Source organism: Ctenopharyngodon idella, chromosome 3, assembly GCF_019924925.1.
Source record: "Ctenopharyngodon idella isolate HZGC_01 chromosome 3, HZGC01, whole genome shotgun sequence".
NCBI lineage: Eukaryota > Metazoa > Chordata > Actinopteri > Cypriniformes > Xenocyprididae > Ctenopharyngodon > Ctenopharyngodon idella.
The window spans coordinates 11527959-11543067 of NC_067222.1; the positions used below are offsets into that span (position 1 = coordinate 11527959).

Here is a 15109-nt window from a genome sequence, read left to right on the forward strand (position 1 = left end):
GTTCTCAAACAGAGAATTCTTTAAAAGACAATATCTCTGTTTGCATTGAACTTTCAGTAACTTTGCAGATACTGTTTATGCTCAAGCAGCAACATTACACACTAACTAAAGTTAAAAAAGTGAAATCGCAATGAACCACCCCTTTAATGTTTTGCTGTATCATACAAACATTTCAAGTTCAGTTTTACACTGTAACAATATTAAAATAATACCATCATTCTTGTGTTTTTGTTGATGTAGGTTGTTACCATAGAATTAAGCTTGATATTTGTTGTTAGAAAAAGACAACAATGTACATTGTGAAGACAAGAATCAAACACAGATTAATGAAGACATTGAGAAATCAGGAGCTATTCACAAAATGTAAACAATGTTTTGTTAAAATTTAAGAGTGGAACTATCAAGACAGAATAAATAAAAATCACTCCTCCAAAAACTTGGATGGGTGTTTTCAAATCAAATGACTTTTATTGTTACATGTGCAGTGATAAGTAAACTGACTGGAACTGACTGGTTAGCATGTGAAAACTGACGAAAAAGCATCTATGAATCCTTTGGCCACACCCTAATGGAGAAAGAAAAGTATTTATGTAAAAATAAATGTATGTATATATTATATAAATAACTGATATTTATAGCCTACAATACAAATTGCCTCAAAAATTCAACGCAAGAACTCTAATCCATGACTGCGCGATCACTAATGGAAATCACTTCCCAGTGTCAGATTTGTGTATACAGAATACTGATTTACGACCTGATTGAGACACACCGTTTAGTAATGGCCTTGAAAGGATTCAGTTGTTCACGTTTGGAACAACCCTATAAATGGCGTCCTCTTCAAGAGGTCAAGATGACTTTTGGAATTCGCTTAAAGACGAGTGCCATTTTATCATAGCTGGTTGTTATTCACGTTTAGCATGCCCACATACCCTAAATTAGTGTATTGGTGTGTTTAACGTTATATGTATTGTATATTTAGTTAATCATATCAAAATTAAGCACAAAAGTGCATGGCTTATAATGAAAGAAAGACCGCATTTTCTTCATCTCATCTCTTTACGGAAACACAAAAATATTATACAAAATTATATTAAACCTAAAACTATATTGTGGTAGTACAGCTTTTAACATTACATGTTTTATGAATTATACAAGGTAAAATACAGTTTCCCTTTAACTTAACTTAAATGGCTCCCCTTTCCCTTGGGCATATAACTAATAAATATCCATAATAAATATTAAATATTATTCAAGATAAACAAACAAACAAACAAACAAAAACTAAAACTATGTTGTAGGATCCATCCGCTCAACCCTCATAATACGGAAATGATGAACAAAACAGCCAAAATACATTTTAGGATTTGATAAAGTTGTATTTATAAAATATTAAATGCTTATAACTACCAGATTTAACACCACTAACCATTTTTTTCCAATAAATTTTTACAGACTTAATATAATGTTTACTTAACCAAGCCCAAGCAAGAATATTAGTTCAACTTCAATATTTTTGCTCTTCCAACATTTTATTAATTGGTGTTTTTACAGTGTACCATGAAAAGCTCCCCATGGAAATGCTAAATAAATTACTAGTTGACTAAACATTGGTAAATTAAGGTAAATAATCATGTGATTGCTCTTGGCTCAAGCCAATTTCCACAGACTGGTGTCCAAGTCTAGCTGTTCCAGGTGATTGTGAAAGGCTTTTCAATGGTGTGAGATTGTGATGTCGCATCAACCTGCAGCTCCTGAACCTGAGGGAGAGGAAGAGATAGTTTGTGTGATGCAATTTTTCATATTTTGCAATTTTTATTGTTCTCAGCATAAATTAAAGGCAGCAAACACATACATACATGATGCATGAATAATTTTCTATTTAAATAATATAATTATTTATAAAATGCCATGTCATGAAAATAATTTATTTTAAATATTAAAATTGAAATATTAAAATCTCTTTTAGAAATTACAAATAATTTGAGTATTTCTTTGTATTGATTTTTGGGGTGAAATATGACCAGGATCAAATAAAGGCAGAAAACACATACTTACATGATAAATAAATAATTTTCAGTTTAAATCATATACTCATTTATAATTGCAATTATAAATGCTTAATTGTCATTAAAGTAATATTTCTTAAAATATTAAACTCTTTTTAAAACTAAAACTAAAAATAATTTCAATTAAAAAATAAATAAATAAAAATTAAATACCCCTGAAGGGTACCAGCCGACGGACACTGGGCTTTCACCTGAAGTTATAGAGACCATTCTCGGTGCTAGGGCTCCCTCCATGAGAAGATTTTTTGTCAACAAATGGGGTGTCTTTGAAAGATTGTGTACTGCACGCCATGCAGACCCAGTCAACTGCCAAATTGTTTCAGTACAGGAGTTTCTGCAGGAGAAACTTTCAGCAGGCAACTTGCTGTTCGCCACTTCATTCGTGGGGCCAGGCGACTGAGGCCTCCCATTAGAACCAAGATTCCCTCATGGGATTTAGCCATAGACTCTTGAAGCCTGGGGTTGCTTTCTCCCAAGCTTTGGCATGGGGCGCTCCCTTGCAGCAAGTATATGATGCGGCAGGCTGGTCCTCTCCGCATACATTTATAAGATTTTACAGTTTGAATGTTCATATGACTCCAGGCTCTCACGTCCTTGAGTCAACATCTCAAGCTCATGTCTGAGACCTTTCGCGTGCTTGAGCACACACTACACAACCAGTGAGGTGGCATTGGTATTCTCATTCCCAGAAGCTGATTCAGCGCAGCATTGAGAGAAGCTTTTGAAAGGGAACATCTCAGGTTACTCGACTGTAACCCTGTTCCCTGAGAAAGCGGGAACGAGAATTAAATAGATTCCATTTTTCCCTCATAACTATATCAGTGGTTCTGACAGAATCAAGCTCAAGTATATGTTTGTATGAAGCGTCTGACCTCAGCGTTATATGTGAATGCCAGTGCGACGTCAGGCTTTCCAGTCACGCTCAAGGTAACACGAGTGACGGGCGCTGTTACACCCCACACCTTCACCAGACCCAGGGTCAACCTGTCGGCCTCAGCCAGACCATCAGTGGGAACTGCACTGGTGAGAACACCCTATAAATACAAACACACAGGACAACTGTTACACACAAATAAACACACAGCACAGCTGTTACACACATGCATATTTACAGTGTGAGCAAACATGCTATCGACAGTAATGACAGTAAAGCATCCAGTTAAATTATAATTATCATGAAAATATCACAATGCAAAAAGACATATGAGATGCTTCTTTAGATTCACTCACTTAGATCTGACTAAAACAGAATTAAAAACAAAATTCAGAATTCAGCATTTTTAGTTTTTATGTAACATCAACTCAAACAAGCTGAGTTACAAACATTTATCAACTCCATAGAGCCGCTCAAATAATCTCAGCACATATGACATCAAACCCACAGGAAGTCCAGATGTGGCCTTGAGCTGCTACAGCATGAAGTAGTTTTGGATCTGGACTGCTTTATAAATGGAAGGATGTTTGGTTTTAAGTGAGATGGACAATTTAATGGATTTAATGACCACAATCCAAAGAAATCTGAAAGAACTGCACACATAGCTTTCTTCAAAACATGTAAACGTACCGAAGACGCAGTGAAAGTTGTCAAGAGGAAACGCTTATTCTGAACAGTATCTGGAAGGAGAAAGAAGAAAAACAAAGATTAAGAGAAGAACAGGAAAAACCCTGTGATAAAATTATCATTTTAGAATGATCTACATAAGAAATACAAACTAATTTAAAGATACATATTCAGAATATAGTTTTATTGTTTGTAATGTTTACATTAAATTGTTACCAATAACGGAATATAAGTAATAAATCCAACACAGGCTTATCAGAAATAAAAAATTTTTGCCAATACATTTTGACTATTGTATACTAATGTAAGCTAATACATCACATAACCAGCTCCATATACAGTATATGGCTTTTCTGATATCATAAACTTGTTCGGTAGCGCACCTGGTAAAGCAAAAAAAATAAATTAAAATGTGTTTTTATTTCATGCTTGCTTTTGTTAACACTATCAGCTAGGTCAGGGGTTTTCAACCTGTGGGGGTGCCAGCACTTGTTATGCTGCCTTCACGTATACAACCTACCTGTCTCCGCCCCCTGGATCTGGATCCAACTCCTCCCACATTTTACATATCCCTAAACCTACCCGTCTCTATCCCCTGGATCTGGATCCAACTCCTCCAACTTTACATATCCCTAAACCTACCCGTCTTCGCCCCCTGGATCTCATGTTCTGCAGTGAGGGGCTACTGGATTGTACTAGCAAATCTTTAGTCATCCAGTATACAGAGCAATTTGACTATTCTTCCAGCTAATTGTTGGCTATGGTTACAGCAGGTTTGGCATAACTGAGTTTGAGCATAAACAACTAAAAACAAAATGGATGGGTGGCTTATAAAAATCAAGAATATCAGAGATGATAAAACTAAGGTTAAACTCAATGAAAATCAAGCTCAGCCGTCACACTAAATTGGGTAAGCTGTTTATATTTTTAATGTTTCAGTTTAACTAATTACCCTGTCTACACTGGACACAATGCAGCACACAAAGTCCACGACAGTAAACCGATGCCTCGTTCTATTTCTGACATACTCCAAAGCGCCAACGCTACTTCTGACACGAAGAACAAATGGATTTGCAATGGTCACTTACCAATTCCCTCTCCATCATCCCAGAACAAGGATCCATATGCTGAACCTCCATCATCAAGAGCAACAAGAAGACCCAGAGGATTCTGACGACTACAAGAAATAAAAAAAAAACACAAAACAAAACAGTGAACATTACATTAGTGTTGTGACATCAAAAGAATAAACATATTAACACATTTACATATTAAAGTGCCCCTATTATGATACTTTAAAGGTTTCTAATGTTGTAATGCATCCAAAAACACTTCTGAAACAGTTCAGTAAAGGATTCAGCCTCTATAAACCCCGCCTTTCTGAGAGCCTGCTGTGCTCTGATTGGTCAGACAGCCCAGTCTGTTGTGATTGGTCAGAAACAAAACGCTCATTATCATATCTGAATCTCGGCACTTGATACACAGTGATACGAACAGTAACGATGGTGTTGATTTTACCGTATCTCATCAAAGTGGATTTGCTTTGGCAGCAGAAAACAGCGTCTTCTCAACATGAACAACACAAACCAAACTCTTCCCGTCTCAGATACAACTACAGTGTTTGAGGGCGGGGCAAAGAGATGCTGTTCAGCCAATGAAGACCACAGGCTGGCATTATGCAAATTAGTTACAAATCTAGGTAAGGTCAGCAGGAAGTGAGAATTACTGGAATTATTCGGAATCGCTTCTTTCTTTTGAGAGACAAAAACTTAATTTATCTGCACTTTGGTCTTTATACTTTGCAACCGTTTACAATCACAAACAGCTTTATTACACACTACATGAAAGATAATATCTGAAAAAGCATAATATGGGCACTTTAATACTTATTCAGTGATCAGAAACTTGGTCATCTTGATAAACAACCATGTGAACCCTTAAAAACCTAGAGAGAGTGGAATATGGACGTAAAAAAAATTGACTGTTTGTGGAGCAAGAAACCCTTTTGAAAGTGGAAAGAAATACTATGCAGCTCTAGAAATGTCAGAAGTTTTAATAAAGACGGCGGGCAGCTTGTTGACCTGTAGTGTGTGTTTTTCTCTGCTTTCTGCCAGGGCAGGATGTGTCCTCCTCTTACGTGCAGGTTAATTTTCGATAATGGTGCATCCATATACACAAACTGTCCTCGCGCTCCAACAACTTCACCCTGGATGATCAATCACATAACAGCAGATAAGAGAAGCCAATATATAGAGGTCAAAGTAGCGCAGGTTGAGTTTGTTTAGAAGCCAGCTGCATTATGACTGCTTCTTTCATTGACATGCTACTAAAATCTTGCAAATAAAGATTTGCATGCTGATATAATTCTTACCGTGTGGTAATCGTACCAGCGGGCGTTTGGCAGGTAGCCCCGGACCACAGTAACACCCTTCATAAAACAAAACCAATGAGAAATTAACAAACAACAACACAAACAACACGTGGGTCAGTTCAGGGTATGTGAGCAAAACCTCAAAACTCAAACATGACTACGGGAGACTCTATCTGGTATTATGATAATAGTAGAGTTGTGTTTGTGAAGCATGATCATAGTGGAGATGTGTTTGTGTGTGTTCAGTACCGGGTCCAGAGCAGGTGTGATCAGAAGAGCCGGACCCCAGAGGAACTGCCTGTCAATCGTCCATGTGTTTTCATCTGTGACAAACCTGCAGTACAGAACATGATCTCATAAACACTGGACATAACCTCATCAACATCGGACATGATTTCATCAACACTGGACATGATCTCATCAATTATTTTCATGTGTGTGTGAACTTGTGAGAAACACTCACTCGTGCAGCAGTGGTCTGACCACAGTGTTTCCGTGAGCGTGAGCTTCGTACATCAGTGTGTACAGATACGGCAGGAGGGTGTAGCGAATATTCAGGACATCACGAGACACAGCAGCAAACTCCGGTCCCCAGGCCACGGGATCCTGCCTCTGTCAAAGATCACACAAACTCATCAGATTATCATCATTCCACACTTCTGAAGAAAACAAAAACAGATTCTCATGTGGGAAAATACCCATTTTTAGATCCAAAAAATATTATAATGTGATGAAAAACATGAGAGCTTTTAAAAGGGAAAAGAGCTCTGACATAATACATTCACACTCCCTATAGGCTTAGAATAAGGTAATCAAGCGTTTGATGATTTTTGGACCAGTGTGACACAATCTGTCAATAAGAAAGTGATGTGTGTTCTTACTGGCATGTTTATGGTGTTGTGGTTTCTGGAGAATGGGTAGAAAGCTCCGAGCTGCATCCAACGCAGACACATCTCGTATTCGGCATGGTTAAAGAAGCCACAGATATCAGCGCCGGTCTAGAACACAAGCAGAAAGAGAAACACAAATATAGACCTCTGAAAAAACAGATAAACGCTAGAGTCAATGTAATGGCGGCATGCTAGTGTCATGCACCACACTAAACTAAAAACATTATTTGATAGGAAATAAAGCACAAATGATAGATCAATAGGAGGCACTAACGTAAGGGATGCCAAATATGCTGAACTCCATCATGCCTGAAAGACAGAAAGAGAGAGAGAGAGTTTAGTTTTCATGTATACAGATATTCAGTTTATAGTACAGTAGATACCAAGAAGCACCAAATAATAAGCAGCTATCATCACACCTATGATGGACTTCAGAAGCTGGTTCCAGCTGGAGTAGTTGTCTCCCAGCCAATGTCCTGCCCAGCGACCACTAGACGGGTATGTTGAACGGGTAATCACCACACCTCTCTTTCCAGTGGTACTAAGCAAAGCACTGTGAAATACACACAAACACACACAGCAATTAAAACTCCTTCCAGAACAACAGAGAAATAAATCTAGTATTGAATATGGAGGAATAGAAAACTCACTCGTAAGTGGGTTTGGTGTGAGACCAGCCGTACAAGTTGTGGACATCATAATGCTTGACGCGTGTGCCATCAGCAAGGATCTGCTCGCTGTTCATGCATAAAGTCTTATGGTTCAGACCTCTGTACATGGACTCCAGAGCTGGGAAAAGATCACACACATACTTAGGGCAGATTCATTTAGGACAGAATGTGCTAAATACAGGTGCCCCTTAATAGTCTACTAAACATTAGCCAACAAGAAGAGGCTTAGTCGACCAAAATTATATTAGTCGGTTTTGTCGCAGAAAAAGAAACTCCACAGGAAGTGGTGAAGTCACAGTCCGTGAGGGACAGAATGTTAACAGCGGGTCCTTGTGGTAATTACAGTATGTCGGGCAGGAAATAAAAATGTTCGCCTATCATCCATCGACCTCAAATATGACTTATCATTTGAAACATGTAAGAAGTAGCAACCTTACATGGCCACTCGCTCAAACGTTAACTTAGATAAATGTTTGCTATTATTAGCTGCATATTCAAGTTTTCGTGTGGAGTGTGAAGCTAAAGTATTAGTTTGCTTACTGCACAACATGGAGCTGCTGGCGCGATCACTTTTCCTGATAACAGCGGAAACAACTTAAAATTCACTATGATTTTTGGTAATACAGAAAAGAGTAATACATCATTTGAAACTGTATAGGGTCTTTTATTACTTTTACTACTACTTTTATTTGTGTACACTCACAATATCAACAAAACATGCCTTCGTAAAATAAAGAAAACAAACAGGATGTGCTTTCTGCTCTCTCTGTCTCCGTGAACTTCTTTTTGGAGCGCGTCATAAAAATGAACCAAAACTCCATGTATACTTGCCTCACAGACATGAAAAATATATCTATAGAAAGCTTGAAATATCTACTTTTAAACAAAACACATACTTTCTGATTATGTAATGAAATTATGTATGAAATGTGCATTAAGATGTGTTCACTATCCTGCGGAGATGACGAGTCAACTTCATCTTTGCACCCACAATTGCCTTAGGAAACAGTACTTTATTAATAAATAATTAAAATATCTCCTTGCTATTTTTTTGACACATTCATAGTCATTATTTTTGTCAGTGCTTTGCATCAAGCTTTACGCATGTGCTTGAGCATGGAAAAGACTATATAAAAAGGCTTATTATGATTTAGTAATTAAATTAATATAAACATGCGATTTTTCAACTGATGACTTAACTGAATGACTACCGGTGGATTAGAAAAATCTTCAGTTGGGGCAGGCCTAGTAAATGTTGACCATGGTGTTGTAAAGTATACATGCCAGGATGCACTCATAAGAACTTACGGGGCATGTATGGGGGATATTCCAAATTTTGATCCCCTAGACACTTCTCTCCAACGGTGCCATGCACGAAACTGGCCGGCTCATTCATGTCCTTCAGAAAACACAATTTCATTATTTCATTGTTATGGTTAGAGTTAGATGTGTTGTGTTAAGAGCAACAATGCCACAGATGTCCTCAAAGAACAATTTAAATTCATCACATTGCTTTACTTTTCATTCCAACATGTAAAATGACAAAAACAAAGCACTCACAATCCAAAGTCCATCAAACTTCATGATGTTGTTGTAATAGTCTTTAATATGTTCTTCCCACCACTCCGCTGTACTGCTCTTGAAGAAATCAGGGAATGCCACGAAAGCTCGGAAGCGCTGAAAGATTAAAGGAAAGAAACATTAAGTTCGACAAGGTGCTTTAAGCATCACTACATACTGATTGGATTTTTGCGAATTTGTTTAAATAATAATGTGCTGATTCACTTCTTATCTGTTCTGATTAGCTGAGTTTTAGTTTGTTTATTACAGCATAGTACTAGTATGTGTTTATTGGCTGATGGCTTCTACATGCTGATTGGCTGATAGTATCTATGTGTCACACTCATCTCTCTTGACTGCATTTGCAATTATAGCCATAGTACTGATGATTTCAGTATGAATAGACTTGAATATGGAGGAACAAGAGAAAAGATATCTGGTTCTCTGATTAAAGAGAGAAAGAAAGCAATATATAGAGATAGATAATGAAACAGAACAAGAGAGAGAGGCAGATACCTCTACTTGAGTATCCCAGTCCAAAGAATTGTCCACAGTAACATCGGGATAATCAGGCCACACCTATGACAGACAGAAACAACAGCTAAAATCAGTGGTTCAGGATCATTCCTGCTTTCAGTACATGTCCACATCAACAAAACTTTGTTGCCTCAGAATACATCAAGATATGTTCCTCTTCCTCTCTGTGTTTGTCATACCTTTCCCCACACAATGTCATTGCTGAGCTCAGCAGGCCATTTGATGAAAACGTCTTTTTCAATCCCGGTGTCAAACGCAGGGTAGGAGCCTTTAGTCTCATTGGCCGCTATAGCTGGGTCCTGAAGCACACAAACAAATAAAGCATGAGGTTTTGCTACAGAATACATTTCATTGCACGTTTCTGGCCATAATGATGTCTGACTACATCTATATTTATAAGCTCTGTTCTCATTACAACATCCTTTACCATTTTATGGAAACATCTTAGTATTTTTTTTCAGTAATTGAGAATTGTTGGTACCAAAATGAAGATGAAGCGCATCCCCTCTGCCCTCATCTGGTCCACCAGAGCAGGGAGTCCCTTGAAGTTTACTTTGTCCAGCGTAAAGTCCATCTGCCTCTCCATGTAGTCAATGTCTGCATACTGAACATCCTTTGAGGGGTCAAAGTTCAAATATTAGGATCATTAAACTTAATGACTATGACATCAGAAGTGTGTGCAGTTTACAGGGAACATTGCTAGTGATACTTGTCTTTAAAATAACTGTTAATAAAAGGACATTAATGGCATTTTTATGAAAAGATGAACTTTATGATTCGGTGACTCATTCCTGGTCTAAAAACGGCCACAGAATGTTGTGTTTTCATCACATCACTGGAGAATAACTTACATTTACAGTGAGAAATGCAATATTCCTCAAATTCTAGAGCAAGTTCTGAAGGTTGGTGTGTTACATCACTGTGTTTATTCAGACTGAAAGACACACATGCACACGCTGAAGGATGAGATTACTTACATAAGGAATTTCAGCAGCTTTCATGTCCTTGTAAAGATCTGCGATCTCTGCATCGTTGGAGTAGCCGTAGCGACAAAGCTGGAATCCAAGCGACCAATAGGCTGGAAGAACCGGGCGGCCGATCATCTGTCAAACAAAACGCACAAACCCAGAGAAAAATATTTGACAGAGTATGCAAATACATTTTAGAACATAAATATTCAAGTGGCTGAATAGAATCGAATGTGACAAGCAAGCTTCCTTTAGATAGATATTTATGTATTTCATCATGCATGTGAGTTTTCCAATCTTATTTTGTGTGTGCGCTTAGTTTACTGTGGGCAATGAGAGAGACTCCAGCTTCTAAACCTCATCAAGCCAGGAATAACACACACACACACACACACACACACACACACACCTCAGTGTACTGCTGAACCACAGCTTCTGGAGAGGGACCCATCACCATGTAGAAGTCCAAGATTCCTCCGATGGTGCGGTAGGTCAGAGCTGGATCAGGCAGGAAGGTCACATCTAACAGCAAAACAAGCAAAAAAAGAGAGAGAAAAGGATGACATTGTCCCTGTGACTCAATGTGTCGCCTCAGCTCACAAAGAGTGTGTTAAGCGTGTTTGAATTACACAAGACTGTGCGTCTCAACAGTGTTCGGCAGCAGCTTCTTTACTAATAGCGAAACTGTAAGTTTATCTGCTTCAAAAACAGCGCCGTTATTACCCCGCTAGTGAGAAATGTCATGTAGCTTTTAAGTTGTTAAACTATTTTATTGATAAAATTGTTAGAGAAGTGCAGACAACATGTTTCTTGGTCAATGTCATTGTGGGTTTTGGTTGTTTTGCTGTAGTCGGCTGTAAGGACCTTTGAAATAACTGAAATCATTTGGCGAAGTGATTTGGAACTGTACTGCGGTCAAGACCTGCTACTTTAGCCTTCGTTTCCCTGAAAATAATTGCACACATTAGAATGTTCGTCAACCAATCAGATTCGAGCATTCTATTCTAACTACTAATTAGTTGTGAAATAATAGGCTTTAATTAATAAATTTTGAAAGTGTCTTCATTGCTTTTGTCTATGACCAAGCTGCCAACTAGACCAGTTTAAACCAGGCAACCACCTCAGGCTGGTTTAAGATGTATATTTAGGTTGGTCTTAGCCCATTTAGCACAGGTTGTGGCCGGTGTGTCCAAGTGAGACACACATGGTTAGTGTGTGCTTGAACTTACCCATGGCATTGCTGTTGAGCAGGAGGACGCCGTGAGCGTTTCTTGATTTCTCCAGACCCATGTAGAAGGGATGGAGTCCATAACTGTTCAGTTTATACTACAGATGGGGAGAAAGAGATCAGAGTTTGTGAAGTGATGTAAAGTGCAGATGACATACAGGAAGGCTTGTTTCTGACACTCACCCCTGGAGGCTGGTCTTTGGCAAACAGGCCGTATGTGTGAAAGTTGAGGTCATGACTGTAGCTGGGGTGCTCCGTTTCACCAACACCATAGACATAGGTTGAGGGGAGGCGTGTGGAGATCTGAAGGAACTGATCGGAGAATGTGAACCCTGGCACGGCAGAGTCCCATCTAGAGAAAAAGAGATTTAACAAAACATTGAAAACACTGAAAAACAAGTGTTACTGAAAAACTGTGCTTCTATGGTCCCAAAACTATCAGAAAACCCTAAAAGTGCACCATTGTGAAAAGTACAGTAAAACTACCACATGTTTGCCAAAAAAAGCTCTTTGGACACCATGTTAGCAGAGTAATTGAGGTGTATTACTCACATGATTTCTTCTGAGCCCTTCCTGATCACTTGGATCCCGAATGGCTTGTGCTGGATCTGAACCCTGTACAGTCTGTTGTTTTCCTCTGTCTCTGGTGCGGCGGGCAGGTCGAGGGGAACAGGGACCTCGTAGCGAGCATTGGCTGGGTCAAAGATCTAGATCAACAGGACCAAAATCAGACATAGTCTTCATGTAAGCCTTAAATGTATTAATTTAGTTTCTTAAGACCTAAAAAAGCTCAACATTAGAGCATGGCGATAGTAACGCCAAAGTTATGGGTTCCCAGGGGTACACTTTAACAAAGTATACCTTAAATGCAATGTAAGTCACTTAGGATAAAAACTTTTGCCAAATACATAAATGTAAGTTGTATATTTAATCATTGTCTTGGTTTTAATCCTAAACAAGCATACCTTCCACCGCAGGCTTTGTCCACTCAGGTATGTGATTTCCACACGGAGCTTGTCGATGTCTCGAGATTGAAAACGTTGACTTGGGAAATCAGGATTGCGCACTATATCTACAGTGATGCCACTTGGTTTTTCAAATATGTTGCTGGTGATGTAACCATGGGTATCAGCGTAATAACACCAGGGCTCATTGGGAACATCTGAAGGCTATGAAAGACAATAAAAAACATTTAAGCAGATGTGTTGAATCACATTAGAACAGTAACAGGAAAGACATTTCAGATCTTTGAAAACAACAGGGTTGAATATTAAAGATCTTCTCTCTCTGACCTTCCAGATGCAGCCGCGGGCTTCACATTTGGCCTGATCGGAACCCGCATCAGGGTGACAATCGATGTGCCTAGAGTTTGGGTATTTGGCCTCCCAGTTGACTGTGTAGTCCTTCCCCAGTTCCAGCTTCAGATTTCTCAGATACATCACCTAGCAGACCACAAACACCCAATGATACTGTATATATCATGCAAAAGACAGCAGGTGTATTCACGTCAGAATCCTATCCTCTAGTTGTAGGATGTGAATAACAAAAATGACAAATACTGTTGCGTTAGTTGGTGGACATGCCATAATTGACAGCAGCTGACATAAATGGTCCAGTTTCCACCTGGTATTGAGATGAGTTTTGGTCGATCGGATCACATGTGGACGACACCAAATACAGGTGTAAACGGGGTGTAAAAGGTTTTGAGCTTGTCCACTTTTGATCACTTCCAGAGGTAGTCGTAAATGCATTAGACCGAAATGCTTTCATAGTGGAAACGCTCATGTGGTTAAATGTGTTCGAATAGCACAAAAGACCGCCTACTTTGTTTGGTTTGAAGATAAAAAAACATACCAAGCACAATGTTCTCTCACCATTCTCACCATTTCACAGTGTTCGGCATGGTCTTTCGGCTATCAGAGCAGAAATGAAAGCTGATGCTCTCTGTATGTGTTTCCGTTGTTTCCGGTCGCGTTCACTTTGTAAATTGCGCAAGCTTATTTTGTCCATTAGATCGAAAAATCTGAAAAAACCCATACATTTACCCACTTATAGACCCTCCCCTCGAAGAAATCAGTACAGAAGTGGTTGAAAGTGGACAAAAGAGATGGATTAAAACACCAAATGTAAACGGGTATGAGTCTCCCTCATCTACTTCTGATCTGATCAACCAAAATGCAATGTGGAAACAGGGCCAATGTGTCACGCAGAGTTTAAGACCAAAGTCTGCATGACCTTGTGTTCTCATTCCAAGACCTTGAGCTCTGGGAGAAAGCAATGCCCTTCATCATAGCCTAATACGTGTGTGCTTTTGAAAGCCCAGGTTCATGAGCATTCCTGGACTCTCACTTGGAATGAAAGCGCCTCACCTGGTACATGAGGGAAACCTGCTCCGTATTAACCAGAGAAAATGACCCTATTTACTTTATATTTCTGGTCTCAATATGCATTATGCCTATTTCTGTAGGGTGTTTAATATCCCATTTCAATCAAACACAGTTTCATATGGACTTTGGTGGTGAACAGTAAAGTATTTTATGTTAAAACTAGGATTACCTCCTTGGTGGAATCGTAGTGAACCTGGGACTCCGACAGAGCTTCAGTAGTGATGCCGTCTGACACGAGCACAGAGGTGGGAGCCGCGGACACTCCCATCACTGTGATGTTCTCAAACTTCAAGTTGTTAGGATCCGTGTAGCCATTGTGGGTAACATGCATTGTCAAGACATCCTGATCCAGCAGAAAAAATGTCAGATATTATTACAGATTTTTGTAATAGATGCCATAAAATGTTGCTTTTTGGACATGCAATGTAATGTCATCTAAAAACAAACAATCAGAAATGTGACATTAGGATGACGTACATTAGCCACGGAAAACTGGTAATGAATGAAGGAGCCGGATGAAACAGTATCTAAGAAAAAGACAGAAAGAAGTTATGAGAGACAAATTAACTTTATATATGAGTTATATATGGGGGGGGTATACATGCAAATTCTGCTTATTTTAAAGGTAACCTCACCAAGGTAAAGATATCTACCTTGTTAGCATAGGTGAGTCTTGGATGCATCCAAGCAAAATGTCTTTACTGTATAAATTATATCTGTCGTGGGGTTACATTATAGCTGTTCTGGCAAATTAAAAATCTTAGAATGAAATATAAATACATTTTGGATAACACTTTACAACAATGTTACATTTCTTAAAGGGGACCTATTATGCAAAATTCACTTTTACATGCTGTTTGAACATAA

At 38.7% G+C, this 15109-nt stretch overlaps 1 protein-coding gene across 17 annotated transcripts in view; it reads right to left on the reverse strand.

Moving 5' to 3' along the window:
- The window catches only part of LOC127509845 (sucrase-isomaltase, intestinal-like), a 58095-nt gene that overhangs the window by 27908 nt on the left and 15078 nt on the right, over positions 1-15109 (reverse strand). The window contains exons 23-48 of one of the 17 annotated variants that reach the window (XM_051888982.1): positions 14720-14769; positions 14412-14585; positions 13148-13297; positions 12821-13024; positions 12408-12562; positions 12039-12207; positions 11857-11953; positions 11037-11149; positions 10637-10762; positions 10141-10272; positions 9839-9958; positions 9639-9701; positions 9123-9239; positions 8871-8961; positions 7542-7680; positions 7311-7444; positions 7166-7200; positions 6883-6999; positions 6465-6613; positions 6251-6335; positions 6002-6058; positions 5712-5836; positions 4719-4807; positions 3634-3683; positions 2942-3103; positions 1512-1760 (exon numbers count right to left, since the gene is read on the reverse strand). In XM_051888982.1, the coding sequence (XP_051744942.1) occupies positions 1683-1760; positions 2942-3103; positions 3634-3683; positions 4719-4807; positions 5712-5836; positions 6002-6058; positions 6251-6335; positions 6465-6613; positions 6883-6999; positions 7166-7200; positions 7311-7444; positions 7542-7680; positions 8871-8961; positions 9123-9239; positions 9639-9701; positions 9839-9958; positions 10141-10272; positions 10637-10762; positions 11037-11149; positions 11857-11953; positions 12039-12207; positions 12408-12562; positions 12821-13024; positions 13148-13297; positions 14412-14585; positions 14720-14769 (2981 nt within the window). In that variant the 3' untranslated portion in view covers positions 1512-1682. Of the gene's footprint in view, positions 1-1511; positions 1761-2941; positions 3104-3633; positions 3684-4718; positions 4808-5711; positions 5837-6001; positions 6059-6250; positions 6336-6464; positions 6614-6882; positions 7000-7165; positions 7201-7310; positions 7445-7541; positions 7681-8870; positions 8962-9122; positions 9240-9638; positions 9702-9838; positions 9959-10140; positions 10273-10636; positions 10763-11036; positions 11150-11856; positions 11954-12038; positions 12208-12407; positions 12563-12820; positions 13025-13147; positions 13298-14411; positions 14586-14719; positions 14770-15109 lie in introns of those variants that run through there. The other 16 variants (XM_051888976.1, XM_051888975.1, XM_051888981.1 and 13 more) reach the window with 16 other exon arrangements.